Source organism: Neocloeon triangulifer, unplaced genomic scaffold (genome assembly GCF_031216515.1).
Source record: "Neocloeon triangulifer isolate White Clay Creek 2 clone unplaced genomic scaffold, ASM3121651v1 ptg000014l, whole genome shotgun sequence".
NCBI classification, from domain to species: domain Eukaryota; kingdom Metazoa; phylum Arthropoda; class Insecta; order Ephemeroptera; family Baetidae; genus Neocloeon; species Neocloeon triangulifer.
This window is the reverse complement of record NW_026775556.1, coordinates 13,020,727-13,035,349: the sequence shown is the minus strand read 5'-3', so window position 1 is coordinate 13,035,349 and position 14,623 is coordinate 13,020,727. Positions and strand designations below refer to the sequence as shown.

Here is a 14,623-nt window from a genome sequence, read left to right as displayed (position 1 = left end):
GGCACGAGAGACGGAGTTACATATTTATATCGAGCGTTACAGGCGACTAAGATAATAAATTTAAATAAAACAAAAATAGTGGTGTTTCCATTTTGCTCAGCACCGTGCGCAAAACAAACGTTCCGCACCATTTGAATTTATTGAAATTGCCCTCTCGTGTTTACTTTGCTCGGGTTCGCGTGGGCGGCCGAATTTTTCCAGCTACGTAAGGGTGGTAATCTCGACGGCAAAGTGGCTTTTCGCGGCTGCGGGCGCGCTCGTGGGTCGGCCGTTAAAAATTAAAAAGCCGCAAAAAGCAATTCGCGCAAAGGCATAAAGAGCGCCCCCGAATTTATTGCATTTCATTTTTTCCGCCCGCTTTCGCCCTAACTGAATTATGCAGCGGCCAAGCTGCTGCTCCTTTTTCGACGTGCGCGTGGGCGGAAGGTTCAACTTTGTGTTCGGACAAAATATACATTTTTTTGCCAACACCCTCAGCGGAAGGGAGAGCAACGAGATCCGGCGGCGTCGAAGGTGGTGCTATTCCGACAAGGTAAACACACGCGGCGGGGCACGCCAGATAAAACGGCTCTGGAATATTTTCTCTTCTGCTATATAACGGGTCCCCACATTTCGTCAGAAAATTATCAACTGTCAAATTAAACTATATCCAATAATACTTACAATTTAAAAAAAAACGATAAAATTATAAAAAGATCTCAATACGAGAAATTAAAAAAAAACGTACTCGCATAAATTACCAATCATTTTGTAATATTAAATTTAGTGCAAGGTCAAAAGAGCTAAATTAAAACATAAGCATAATATTTTTAAATTAATGTCATTTTGTTAGTTTCGTTAGTTTAGAGTGTATTTGAAGTCCAATCATGACTTCAAAACTCTAATTATCTTTATCCAAATGCTGATTCAATACTTTTTTCTATATTATTTCTAATTTTAATTTATCTAATTGATAATTTAATTGTAAATATTAGATAACTAAGCTTAGAAATTATTGATTTGTATAGTTGGCTTGGTTTATAATGAGGTCTACGCATAGTCAATGACATGACGATTAAACAGGCAGATAGACATTATTAATTAATTTCAACCATTGTAAATATTAAAAGCTTCAGATTAATTAAAAAGAAAAAACTTTTTTATTTTCACTATCAAAAGTGCAGATTATGTTGAGATTTTTGTTCAATTTTATGTTCTGATAAAATTTTTTTTTAAAATTAATTCTAATTTTACTGCCACTATTTATTTATTTATTTATTTGTTATTATTATTTTCTAAAAAAACGTGGCTACCCGCTACATTCTCTCTCTCTCTCTCTCCTTATGCATTATGGCCGCCAGCGCCAGTTATTGATCAGAACGGTTGAAGAGGGCACTAAAAAATTTACGCCACGCGTATAAATAAATATTGCTTGCACTTTTATTATTTCATCGCGCGAGCGCGTTTAAGTGGGCGATAAGTGCTGCTTTACGGTTTCCTGTGCTTTCGCGGAGATGCAAAACGCGCGGCGCATCTCCATCTACGCGTAAAACGCGATTCCAGCCTCTTGCGCTCTTGGTTGATCGACCTGATGAGCAAACTGTTACGAAATGCATTAAAACGAGAGCACGCGGTGACATGCATGGCATACACGTAAGCGAGTTTCACGCTTCACGAACTCGGTCACCGCATGCAAATGTCGACTCACATCAGGTGAGATGAGAGATTTCGAAAAAGGACGAATGCTTGCTTTGGCGACGAAAGGTCACCTGCTGCTTCTTGACTGCAGAGATTAATTGGAGAAAAGCAAGCAGGCGCCCTTTTAATGCAATCTGGTCATCCAATCTGAAGATTGATGCGGCTTGAAAAGAGGAAGAGATCCTTTTCGCCCAGGAATTCCGTGATGGATGAACTGAAATATTAAATCTGATGATCCTTTTAGGGTGACGGGAGCACAGAAAGAGGCGGAAATGGTGGAGTCATTCCACCGAAATCGAAAGTTATATTTGGGGATATTTTTCTGGTGGAATTCAATGGAACATTATTTGTTTTTATTCAGCTTTGTGTTGATGCTTTTTAGATATTTTTTGATTGGAAATAAAATTGGAATGGAAGAAAACATTAATTTGAATATAAATTGCAAATTTTCCGGGATTTTTTTGTAATTATTTTTTACTTTCCACATGGATTACATTAAATTATTTAAAAACAATATTTATATTATTTATTAAAAAAAGGGAACGAAATGGCACCAAACTACTATTCAGAAGTTTGCAGGCATTGAGAGTCGGTTGCGTTAGTACTTTTTTTGTTATGCAATTTTTTTTCGTTTGTTTGTTATTGATTTGAACTAAATAACTGTCAAGCAAGTCAAGTATAAGATCGGATGCTAAAATTAAAAAACTTTTCCAAAAATATCTACTCTATAATATTTATATTGGTAACTAAAATTTATAGAATAATAAGAAGTTTTCTCTCAAATTTGGACTGCAATTACTATGCATAATCGCCTGAATTGTTGGAAAATCCGTACTTTCTTTAGCCAAATTAAACAGATGATAATAAAATTTAATTATTTAGATATTATATCAAATTGACAAAAATTCACTCTAGGTAAATTTTGTAATTTTTTTTTATGAAAAATGATCAACGTATCTTATTGCTAAACTTCATTTATACTGTTTTTAGAGATTTCTAAATTTCAATTTAATTATACTTATTTTACTGCTACTAAGATTTGAAAAAGTGGTTTGATAAAATTTGTAAATTTAATACATTTTTAAACACGCACTTGATATTTTCTGAAGTGAGCAATATTTTTCTTAGAAAATATATATCAAACAGAGAAAATTATAAGCCTGTATTAGCATTTAGCATTTAGGTGGCTCAGTTTTTATAACATTATGAACAAAAAAACATTAAATAATTTTGTTTTGTTTACTACATCAATATTAAAATAAAAAACTTCTTAGAAAATAATTTTTATTTAACAGTTATACATTGAAAATAATTCATTATTATTCATCTTTTTATTATTTATTAATATAAATTTAATTTAATGGAGATTAATGTGAATTAGTTTAATTTAACAATATGTTTTGCAGAATAAGAAACTTTTTTTAAATCTAGAACAAACGTATTTTATATAAAGTATTTGGATAAAGCTCTGAGGTATGTTGTAAATCATTAAAATTAATTAATTGTAGTCATTCCAATTTCCAATATTCATTTTTTGTAATTTTAATTCATAAGTAGAAATTCCTAGGAATACTACTGCTTTACTTGCAAAAATATATTTTCTAGATGTGGACATTATAAGTTAGTGTTTATTTAAAAATAAAAAATGCATGACATATGTAGAACAGAAGAGAGGAAATCACAAATTACGTCATTCAAACTTCCATTAATTAAATTCTCTCTCTGCCTTGCTTCTCAATGGCGTCGTGAAGGCGTATCCAATTTACCGGAATCAGGTTACTTCGAGATTCCAGGAAAGAAAAACAAAACAGGTGCTCACGTTGTCAGCAGTTAAATCAATAATTGCCCACGCCGCGGCAGCCTCTGCTTCGCTTTCCCGCATCTTCTTTCGTTCCAGGCAATAATGCTAAAAGCAACAACACATATCATTCCTTGCCAACTCATTTCCTTGTGTATTTGAGATTGAGCAAAATGGCTTTGTCGTGTGTCTGTTGCACGCCGCTGCATCTGAATCTCACCCGCAGTCACTCTCATCTAAATAGTGACTGGAGATGAAAACTTCCGCTCCAAGTGCCATTGTTGCCACTGCTAGTGATACACGGTGTCAGCACCATTGCCTGTCAACGCGATGTGTGTCAACAAATAAGCGGGATAATTTAGTAGAAAATTGTTGTTATTGTTTCCATCAATCCAATTTGAAATAGAGCTGACACTGTGGAATAATGAAAATTCAAGGAACAGGACTTTTTGTATTTCAAATGAAGTTTTCCTTAGCGCATGACATTGAATCCAACAATAAGGATGCTAAAAATAGGTGAGATCAAATGGCATTTTGGCTAGAATGGAACTGCGAAGAAAAATGGAGCTCAACTTCATCACATATTTTCCAACTTTGAATATACAAGTTATACGAAAAATTTAGTTTCAACTTATGGAAACACCTATAATCATAATTATATTTTAATATCCCCCCCCCCTGAAATATCTATAAAAAAATTAAAATCTTTAACCTTTAATTGAAAAAAAAAATTACTTGAAACGCAAAAATTTAGGCACTTAACTTCTTGCCTCTTCTTTTAAACAATCACTTTTTTACAATAGAAAAAATTAGAGCTACCGTATTTGTCCAATACAAATTAAATTATATGTATCGATATTATTTCCAGAGAATTTTCCCTCTAACAAAACTCCAAGACTGCATGTTTCCCAAATCCTTGTTGAGCACCGTCTGCTGACGGACCATCTCATTTAAATAAAAAGTATAAAACCTCCTCCTTAAAAAATTCCTTTTTAACGATCTTTTTCCCGCCTCGCAACAAATTGTCTTGAATTCAAGCACTCCTTCTTGCCTAAAAAATTTCTGAGCAGCTTAACGGTGCAAAACTTTTTGATGAATCTGCTGCTAAGAGAAAAAGTTTGCGTCCGTAACTTTCGGCACCCTCCGTCTTTTCCCACCTGTTCCTCGATGACGCAAGGACGCTGCTGCCTTTCCGGCGGCAAGAATCGCGGGCGTCCGGCACGCAAGCCAATTGTTTGCGTGTTCATTAACACGTGATTCTGCTCCGTTGTTTGCCGAGCGCTTTCGCGAAAGTGCGTTGTTTGCGCGCCCTGTTTGAATAATAGATGCGTTTGCAAGAACTTGCGTGGGCAGCTCGCAGGTGGGAAGAAAAAATGTGTGTGTGTGCATTCGACGTTTTGTTTTGCCAATTACCGCCGGAAGTGCGTCAGAAGGGCTCGGGAAATGATCTCGACGCCGCGCGTTTCCTTCCAATTGTTTCTCGGGGCGCCGTTGTTATAAGACATTGGATTTCCTCCTAACAGAAAGCTGTGATCTTTTCTTGTATTAAAACGCCCTGGGCACTTATTTTGCGGAAAAGGCACGTCATTCGTTTTGCAGCAAACTTTGAAGGATTACAAACTTTCTGGGCCGGGATGTTATCATTAACAAATATAAATGCAGAGCTTTTGAGTATTTCCGACTCTCTTCCAAGCCTCATGAGATTTGCATAATTTAATTGATTACATTTGTTTGAAACTGTTATGGAGAGAGTTGGTTTGGAAATTCCAATAACCTATCCTCCTGGGAAAATGAATATTTAATCCTTTGAAGATATGAAACATAAAATCATTAAGTTATCTCAAACTTCATAATACAAACGTTTTTTTTTACCACTTAACTTATTTACGTTCGATTTGGAGTGAAGCACTAATTATGAATATTGTCCATATCTTATAATCGGAGCCTGACTTTGGATTTATATAAATCATGAAAATGCCAAATAATTTTTTGTTGCCTTTTTTACTATTTTTCAATTTCAATTCATGTAGCATGAAAGATGAAAAATATTAGCAGGAAAAATGAAATTGTATTTGTATCCAATAATGTATTCTTTCTATCTCTACCATGGAAATTTTCTTATATTCTTTGATATGCATAGCAAGAGAGCAGTTGCAAAATAGAAGTAATCTCATATTACACACATTGTTTGTGATACTTTTGTATATTTGCATTTAGGTCACGATGTTGACCATAACTGACTGAGAAAGAGCTCGACTTCCAGCAAAATAAAAAAAAATAAATGTGGAGCAGAAATGTTTTTGAATAGATCATCTGCAAGGATGCACGGGCGACCGTCGGCAGAAGAAAAGGATCTCGTCATCTCGCTCGGCGGTCCGCGCACTCTAAGATTGAACACCAAGCTTGGATAATTCTGTTTGGTGTTCTACCTTACAGTGAGTGGCCTGTCGAGGAGGCAGCGCAGTCCCTTCCAGAGATAAACATTCAGTCTCGAGTAAGAAATGGAATAAAATAACACACAGCGAGAGGTGAAGAGGCAATTAGGCGGCTGAAGAGCGACCTGTGCTCTCTTTAATTAGCTCTCCCAATTATCCCGTTATATCCGCCTAATTTGATCTGCAAGAGAGTGCAAGGAGGTGTGAAGGTGAATAAATTTTCCGCCCATTTGCATTGTAATTCTCTCTCTCTCTTTCTCTCTCTTGCAGCGAAAAGGGGGTTCAGGGAGTATGCGAGAGGTATGGCTGGTTGGTTAGTTTGTTCGAGTGGCAGTGCCGCCGCAAACGAACGTGAACACCACCACCCAACTCGCTTTTCCAGCCGGCGGCTTGCCAATTTTCGAGTCGGTCGCTGAAGTTGCGATGCCTCTATATGAAGTTTGAATTGCCGTTTTCCTTGAGCGAATCTAAGCCCATGATCTGTATCACTACAAATGTGTTGCAATTGATGTTTGTTATGCCGTGGGCAAGTTTCTGAATTACGCTCAAACTGCAACTTGTGAAGACTTCAATGTTACGCATTGCTTCATCTGAATCAAATAGACCAATTAATGAAAATAATAATCTGCATTAATAAGGATTGTTTTCTGCTCCAGTATGAATAATTTTGAAGGATTGCTGTGCAATTATAGATGTTTTAATTTGAAGCGTAAATTTAATTTTATAGTTCTTGATTTTTGTATATTTTTGAAAGCTATGCTATAATGTCCTCCAAAATCATTTGAATCCATATAATTTGATAATATCGGCAACTCCCTTTTTTTTTGTTTTTTTCCAGCTCAACTACAATTGAATTAAACTGTTTGATAGCTGATATTGCGATGTTGTTTCAACAAAAAATATCGTTGCAAAGTGTTTCAGTCATGAGTATCTTCTATCAGTAAAATAAATCATGCTGAATCTGGTTACAGGTTCAAAATTGCGTAGGCATTTCGAATTAGTTACTACAGACCATATATTGTACTTTTAAATTTCACCCGTTTTAAATGTTAAGTACCGCTCAACCATCGTCAATACAGCGGTGCTGAAAGGAATATTTCAATTTTCGAGTAACAGAAAAATGGCTCCTTGACCTTTAAAATCACAAAATAGTTAAATAAGTGCCGCCAACAAAAGGGGAACCGGCATCTCCGATTTGCTGGTTCTCCTAATTTCGCAATCTTTGTATATTTTTGTAATAAAATATTAAATATAGAACAGTTTCCAATAGCTATTTAAAGGTTCTTTTTATGTCAAAATGTAAAGAAATGTATTATTTCCTTTTGAAAACGTCGAATTTAATACTCTTCATTGTAAACAATTCCCAAGGACATTTTTAATAGAATTTCATTTTACAGACATTTGATATTAATCAAGAGCGGCAAACGCAATTTCAATGATAAATGTAGTTTCACCGCGTCGCGTCAAACAAAATAAATTATAAAAATATCACGTCTCTTTGTGAAGCCAGTTGCCATTGTTCATACGTCGGCGCGACGAGTTCTCCCTGGCATCTGTGGAAAGTTGAGCCTTTTGCAATTTCCTGTTTGATGAAACGGCAGAGGCGGCTGTGATGCCAATAGAATTGCGCACGTGCAATTCTGTTAAGATTCAGGGTTGGCGGGAGGATCTAATGTAATGAACAGAGTTTGGTTATTTTACAAATAACCATTCTCGAGGACTTTGCTGACGGTGGCTAAAAAACAAGCGGGTTTGTTTGGTTCTGCAATTAAGTTTGCATTGTTAGCGGGGCATTTTGCCGCTTAATTCCAACTGCTTTTGACGTTTCGTCTGTGCGGAAAGGCGCGGGTGTGTGCTTGTTAAAAGGAGGCGCGCTCATTAGTGCTGAAAGTGAGTTATTGAACGGCACCTGCTGCCCTCCTCGGCGAAAGCCGTCCGCGCGCAATTCAAGCGACGGCTTTTGTGTAGCCCAATCGCGCGCCTTTTCGCTTCCCTGTTTGCCCAGATAATGGTCAGCATCGCGCCGAAAAGACTCCGACTGAGATTAAAATTTCATGCGCACGCCTCCATTATGGTTATTAAGTCTTTGAAAAGAAGTGACGTTCGAAAGCAGAGACTTTTGCGTTTGGGTACTTTTGCGCGCCGCACTCGTCTCGTGTTGAGTGCTAAATTTGGAAACGTCAAAGCGTGCTTTCATTCTTCACGCCAACAAATTGCACCGTCACTCTTTTCTCGCTAAAAAAGACAGGTTTTTGAGCCATAGCAAATAGCGAGAGATGGGCTTGGATGCCTTGGTTGAAATACGATTAATTTTAGTATTTATTTTAAAATATAAACTAATAATAATTTTAAATTTATAATAATTTTAACTGCTTTTTTTATTTTTTATTAAAATAATAAGAAATAAAAGTTTTAAATGATATATTATAATTGAATATTTCATTGCTCAAATATTACCTAGATTTTTTTCTAAACTTTTATATATTAACAGCAAATTTAATTTCATTTTAAATTTAAATCACAAAATAAAAAATATATTGTTTCATGTTTCTACATTTTTAGCTCATAACATTGAAATCTATGTTTAATTTTGCTACAATGTTTCAGTACAGTGTGTCTTTTCTGTAAAAAATAACATATTATAATTGAAAATTGAAATAATGAAATCATCAAAAATATTGAATTGTTTTTATTACACCAGTAGTAGTTTTGTCAAAACGCCATTTAAAATGTCCCATAAAGCACAAGGAAATATTATTAAAATTAATAAACCAATAAAACTAATAAATTAATAATATCAATATCTAATATAACATGATGAAAATTTCTACAAAAATTAGTGTGAAAAATTTACAAAGTTTTGATTAAGAGCAATAATAAATAGGTTTAATGAAGAAGCTACATTACCCGAGTCTTACAAGGAAACAGTAAAAGCTAGGCTAGACAAAATAATAGAAATAATAATATTAGAAGAATAAATAATAATAGTAATAACGATAAGCCAAAAGTAAATAATAATGAATATTCCTTAATATGCATGAATTTCAAGATGGTTTTTGCTTTTTTCTGTTATTGTATTGTGTTGCTTTTCTCTCTCTTGTAATCGATCAAATTTTTATTATTGCATTTGGATAATTTATCAGGGCAGAGCATACTTGGTGATACGTTTTAATAACATTATTTGAAGCTATTAACATTTTTTTAAAATTTTGCTTACAGATGAGTTCTGCGAAGAATTCCCTCACAACCTCATTCCGACACCCGGTTACTGGATCGAATGCTCGCGGCAAAAGATCACGTCCGACACCATTTGGGACGAGAGCGAGTCCGAGCACGAAATCCACGAAGAGGAGGAGGACGAGGAGGGAAGCCGGGCGCGCCAGCGTCCCATGGACAGCGGCCTGGGACATTCGGAGGGCGGCGAGAGTTCCAAGCGGCGGGACAGCGCCGACACGTGCGGCGACAAGGGTTTGGAAGCCGAAGATTCGGCGGTCGTCGACCTGGACGAGGAATCGCCGCACAAGAAGACGGCCATCGAGGACCAGTGGGAGAAAAACCAGTGCTTCGAATTGACTTCGGTTGAGCAGGAGACGTACGAAAAGTACTTCTACGGATCCGAGCATTGGAACTATTTCACCAACGACGAGGACCTGGGACCAGTCATCCTCAGCATCAAACAGGAGACTCTCAATGGAAGGGACCAATTTAGGTGAGTACATTTTTTGCATTCATTTATTTAATTCCTTACTAAAAAAAAAAACAAGCAACAAACTTTCAAACCAATCGATAAAACTTGAGGTGGGTTTTAATTTGTATGGAAAAATGTAACCGGGTTTAACCTTGTTATTTAAGATGAAAAAAAATGGCTGTCGACCCAAAATAATAATTAATGATAAAAAAAACTAGGTTTTGAATGCACCGCAGGTCGTCTTTATCATTTGTTTTTTGCTACAAGTTTATGCAAATTGTTTTATTTTTTTTTTATTACAAATTTCAATTTGTTTTTATTGAAAAAGGTTTGGGACTATAAAAAAGTTTTAAGTGCACATCTAATCAAGTTAAAATATTTATTGCAATTTTTTATGTAAATATGAACATTATTTTTTTTTAAATATAAAATAAATAGTTTTACTTTTAAATTATTTGATTATTATTTAAATATTAATTATATTTTTTTATTAAAAAAAATTATATTTTGATCTAATTCTTATTATTAAACATTTCTTATTGTATATTCTTCATAGAGTAAATATTTTTTTAGTGTCTAGATTATAATTTAATTCTTAAATTCAATCATCTGATGTACTTCATTTATAACTGCAGTAAACGAAAATTCCTTAGTCTTTGCATAGAGCAATTGTATGATTAATTCATTAATAAGTTTTAAGTTAAAAAAAAAATCAGAAATTTATCTTTGTCAATACCCAAAATCAACTACATTTATTTTTACGTTTACTATTTTGTGCCCGTGGTACCCTTAAAGGAGACTATAATTGAATTCGCCGGCCACTCGCAGCGCCAACTCTGTGGAAAAGAAGAGCTCCTGAAGAGTGAAGCGTGTGCTCATAAATTTTCTCTTACGCTCTAGTAAGTAAACCTGCGAGAAGTAGAGCCCGAAAAAGCATCCTTGATCAAAGATCAAAGAAAAGTGGCTGCAAGTCGGCAAAAAGCAGCTCACAGCTATTTAGTCAATTATTTCAGAGTCGACAAAGCCGAAAGCGCGCAGAGCTCAAAGGCACGCGGACAAAAAGCGGCAACGCACTTTCCGACGACAGACCCCGAACACGAAATAAATTCCAGAGCGCGCGCGTCGGGCATAAAGGGTTATATATTGCTCAAGCTTGTCAACTTGTTGATTCGCACTATATGAAAAGACGAATTCCCTGTTTTTGCAGAATTCTGGTGCGAGCCATCAGCTACACGGTGCACGGCCTGATCCCGGCGTCGTGCGTCTTCGCCGACCGCTACAACCGAGAGGAAGTGGTTCGATCGCTCGGCAAGGAGGTCAACCTCAACCCGCCCCTCACCCTAGGACAACTGCCCGACACCCCTGAGGAACTGCTCAAATTAGATCAGGTCAGAAACGAGCACGATTTCTGCGGTTTGAAACAACTTTGCAAAGACGTGACCGAACGCTTAACGATAGGGAGAGGCAACTCTTTTTTGGTGTGAGCGGAATAGACTGTTTGCAGAGACGCCTTTGAAAATTTTCAGTACGTTCTTGCTGTGGCCAAAGCAAAAGCAAGAATTTCTAGATAACTTGTAAAAAATATTCCCATTTTTATAATGAGCTTTCTATAAATAAATGAATTTTCTAATCGTTTTTAATAATCATCTATTTTTAAGCTTTACTTTAATTAAAATTAAACAATTAAAATAATAATATTGAAATTTATTTACAAATAAGTTGGAGAGAGAAAAATCAGGACTTTTAAGAAAATTCGTGTGCATCTTGGGTATCCCAAAAAGGCAAGAGAATTTTGGCCTATTATCCTGGTTGAATTTTGGCACATCAATATTTTATTTATATGAACGTATGCAAATGTTGATGCATGTGTTGCCTTTTTTTTAATAAAAAAATTATTCCCTAAGATATTGGGCAACTTATGATCCAGAACGCCCCAGGTGTAGTAAAAGTTGCAAACCAATTTTCATCAAAATCGGGGTTTCTTATCTCAAAAGCATAGCTTGTAAATTATATTCAATCATAAAAATACTCAAAATTTAATAACTAATTTTAACCAAAAGTTTTAAATTTTTAAATCATCGCTATAATTTTACTCGGGTGTAATCTGCAAACAATCTTCCCAAATTACGCAAATGATCAACTCTCTAAAATACCCTGAACTTCTTACCTTTCCACTCACGTAAATATGTGTTCTATTATTTTGTAGCAATTTGGTTGACGTGTTACTCACGTTTGCTTCAGGTTTGAGTGAAAAAGGATTTTCGATTTACGTATACGCTAACGAGGTGGCAGATCTGCTGCTCGGCGCGAGGATAATTCACCGTGTTCTTGTTAATTTTAACGAGTTTCCACCGTGATTAATTATTGCGAGCAAAACCCCTCGCAGCCCTTCGAAGGTCGTCGATTAATTAATCTTGTTTAAAGTTTCGCGCGTCTATTTACCGTGGCTTATTTCTCCTGCCACCAGATCAATATAAATACATACCACATTTTCCCAGCCGCGTCTTCCCGCGCGGCGATATTTATTTATCATTTTGAGAGGGAGAGCGGATTAACGCGCCCGCGGAATTCGACGCTAATATGGTTCGATTTTCAATCTTCTTCCGCGCCTGTTTCCCGGTACCGTGCTGCCAATAAAAACGGGCCGAATTTCCTGGTGCCATCGTAATTCCGATAATAATGTTACTCTGGCGCACATAATTTCCACGGAAGCACTCCCACGTCACATCAATCTTTTTTGAAGCTCATTCTTCCACGAATCTTGCTGTTTCCCTTTGTTGGATTAAATTCAACGCATATTGTGCGATTTTTATGATATTGTGTCGGTTTATGAGGAAAATCTTTATGTCTTAGAATATGTATGAAAAGTGTGGAAAATATTTTATCCGGTGCCGTTATTTTTGGATAATCAAAAAATTGTATTAAATTTTTTTATTTTTCAAATTGAACTAGATTAATCAAAAATAATTTATAAAATTAGATCAAATTATTTTAATTGAATGTAACATACTAGAAAATTAACTTGAACTTCTTTTTTTTTCAATACTACAAAAAAGTTAAAATCTAAATTCTTATTCAGTTGAATTTTTGCATTTTGTATGTTTTTAGATTTAAATTTTTTAGCTTACTGACAAGGACGCACTTAATTATTTCAAAGTAAACTAACAATATCTGAATTATTGGCCTTGAATAAACTAATTTCCCCCCTGATATTTTGCAACCAGCTTCGTATACAACATTTTAATTGGCATCCGGTGATATTACTCATCGTCGGCATTTTCTCAAACGAGCCGTTTGTGTGTTTACAAACAGTCGTTACGCGAAACGTGGTTGAAACGTTCCGCCAAAGGTTGGGCGAACAAACAAACACAAAAATATGAAGAAATACGAGGCGAGTGGCACAAATAGAGAATATACGCCCCACAGAGTCTTTAGTGGAGCGACGATGGAAAGAGAAGAGACCGTGAGCAAATATTTGCTCAAAAGCGTTCGCTGATTCAATAATATGTATGTAATTCTTTGAAATTCGGAAACACACCGCTTGCGCGCGCGCCACGTTGGATTTATTTTCTTCCTTTAGCGCGTCTCGCAAGCGCAGTCATTTTCGGTATACATTTTTAGTTCATGCGTACACATTTACTTTATCAAGAGAGCTTTAAAAACACTTAAATGTCGCGAGTATAAAACGAGCAGCCGCATTATCATTTGAAAGAGCACATAAAAACGATTTCGCCCGCGCGCTCTCTCTCATTTTTAATTAAAAGTTGGACGGATGGATGGGTTATTTATGCGTTTTATTTCCTCCCGCGCGTCGCCATTCAAATATTTCTCGGGTGGCCGTGGCGTTTTTGATGAAAAGATTTGAGCGTTGAATGCGAAAGAGACGAAATGCGAAGTCCCCCGAGTCGCACCACAAAAGCCGTGCTAGAGTTTGAGCTGTCCTGGGAGTAATTTTCTAATTGCCGCAGTTTTATGTTTTCTTTTTAATAAATTTCTCCCGGAATGCATCATTTCAACAAAAAATCTTCAAGCCTCTTTCCTTCTACAAAGAGGTAGAAATAGACCTCTCTTGAAGTCAATATAGCCTCTTGCTTTTTTGCTTCTTTTTTTTGTCACCAACCTGTGATACAGACGAGAGAAATAACCAAGTTTCCTCTCTTTTTCGTGCTGCCAAAAGGTTTTCATCAAGTCCGAACTGAAAGTGGGTGTCATCTACGTGAAAGAGGGCCAGTACACGGAGGAGGAGATCCTTGATAACAACGACAACACGCCGCTCTTCGAAGAGTTCCTCCAAATCCTTGGCGACAAAATGCGACTGAAAGGTGGGAAAATTTTCGTGCGCCTCGACACGGAAAAGAGATAAATAATATACACGCACCTCTTGTGTCTGATGGCAGGCTTTGACAAGTACAAGGGCGGGCTCGACACGGTCCACGACTTGACTGGTCTCTATTCAGTGTACTCAAACTGGCGAGGCATCGAAATCATGTTCCACGTGTCCACCCTGCTGCCTTATGAAAAACATGACCCACAAAAGGTAAAAAATTCTTTAGTTTAATTCAATGTATACATTATGGACACAAAAATATTTTCTTTTTCTTTGTTAAAATTTGTGTATAATTTGATTTAATATTTATTAAAGTACAAGTAAATTTTAGTAAGTATTTTTAATATGATTATTGTACTTTTTTTTAAATGTTCCATTAAATTAACATGGTTAAAATTCAATCTTTATTTATTTATAATATTGAAATTTTGTTCGAGCTTGACTTGCTTAATTGAATATTTATCTAATGGCATTACATATTAACATATAATGTTTTGCTGTACTTCACCTGCATCTCCTATAGAAACATAAATGATAACTGTAAATTTTGAAATTGAAATTAAAACTGTAACTACTGTAATGCAATATGAAGTGGGTTAAATTTGTGGGTTTTATTTAAAGTAAAATAAAGAGAGATATGATAATGGAGCAAGAGTAATTCAATTAAAGTTAAACAATAATGAAAAGTTTTGAAGTCT

General features: G+C 35.8%; 1 protein-coding gene across 2 annotated transcripts in view; it reads left to right on the top strand.

Moving 5' to 3' along the window:
- LOC132201182 (uncharacterized) overlaps positions 1–14,623 on the top strand; it is a 51,884-nt gene that overhangs the window by 28,043 nt on the left and 9,218 nt on the right. For both annotated transcript variants that reach the window (XM_059627146.1, XM_059627144.1), the window contains 4 exons: positions 9,130–9,619; positions 10,806–10,986; positions 13,776–13,920; positions 13,996–14,135. In XM_059627146.1, the coding sequence (XP_059483129.1) occupies positions 9,130–9,619; positions 10,806–10,986; positions 13,776–13,920; positions 13,996–14,135 (956 nt within the window). The remainder of the gene's footprint in view (positions 1–9,129; positions 9,620–10,805; positions 10,987–13,775; positions 13,921–13,995; positions 14,136–14,623) is intronic.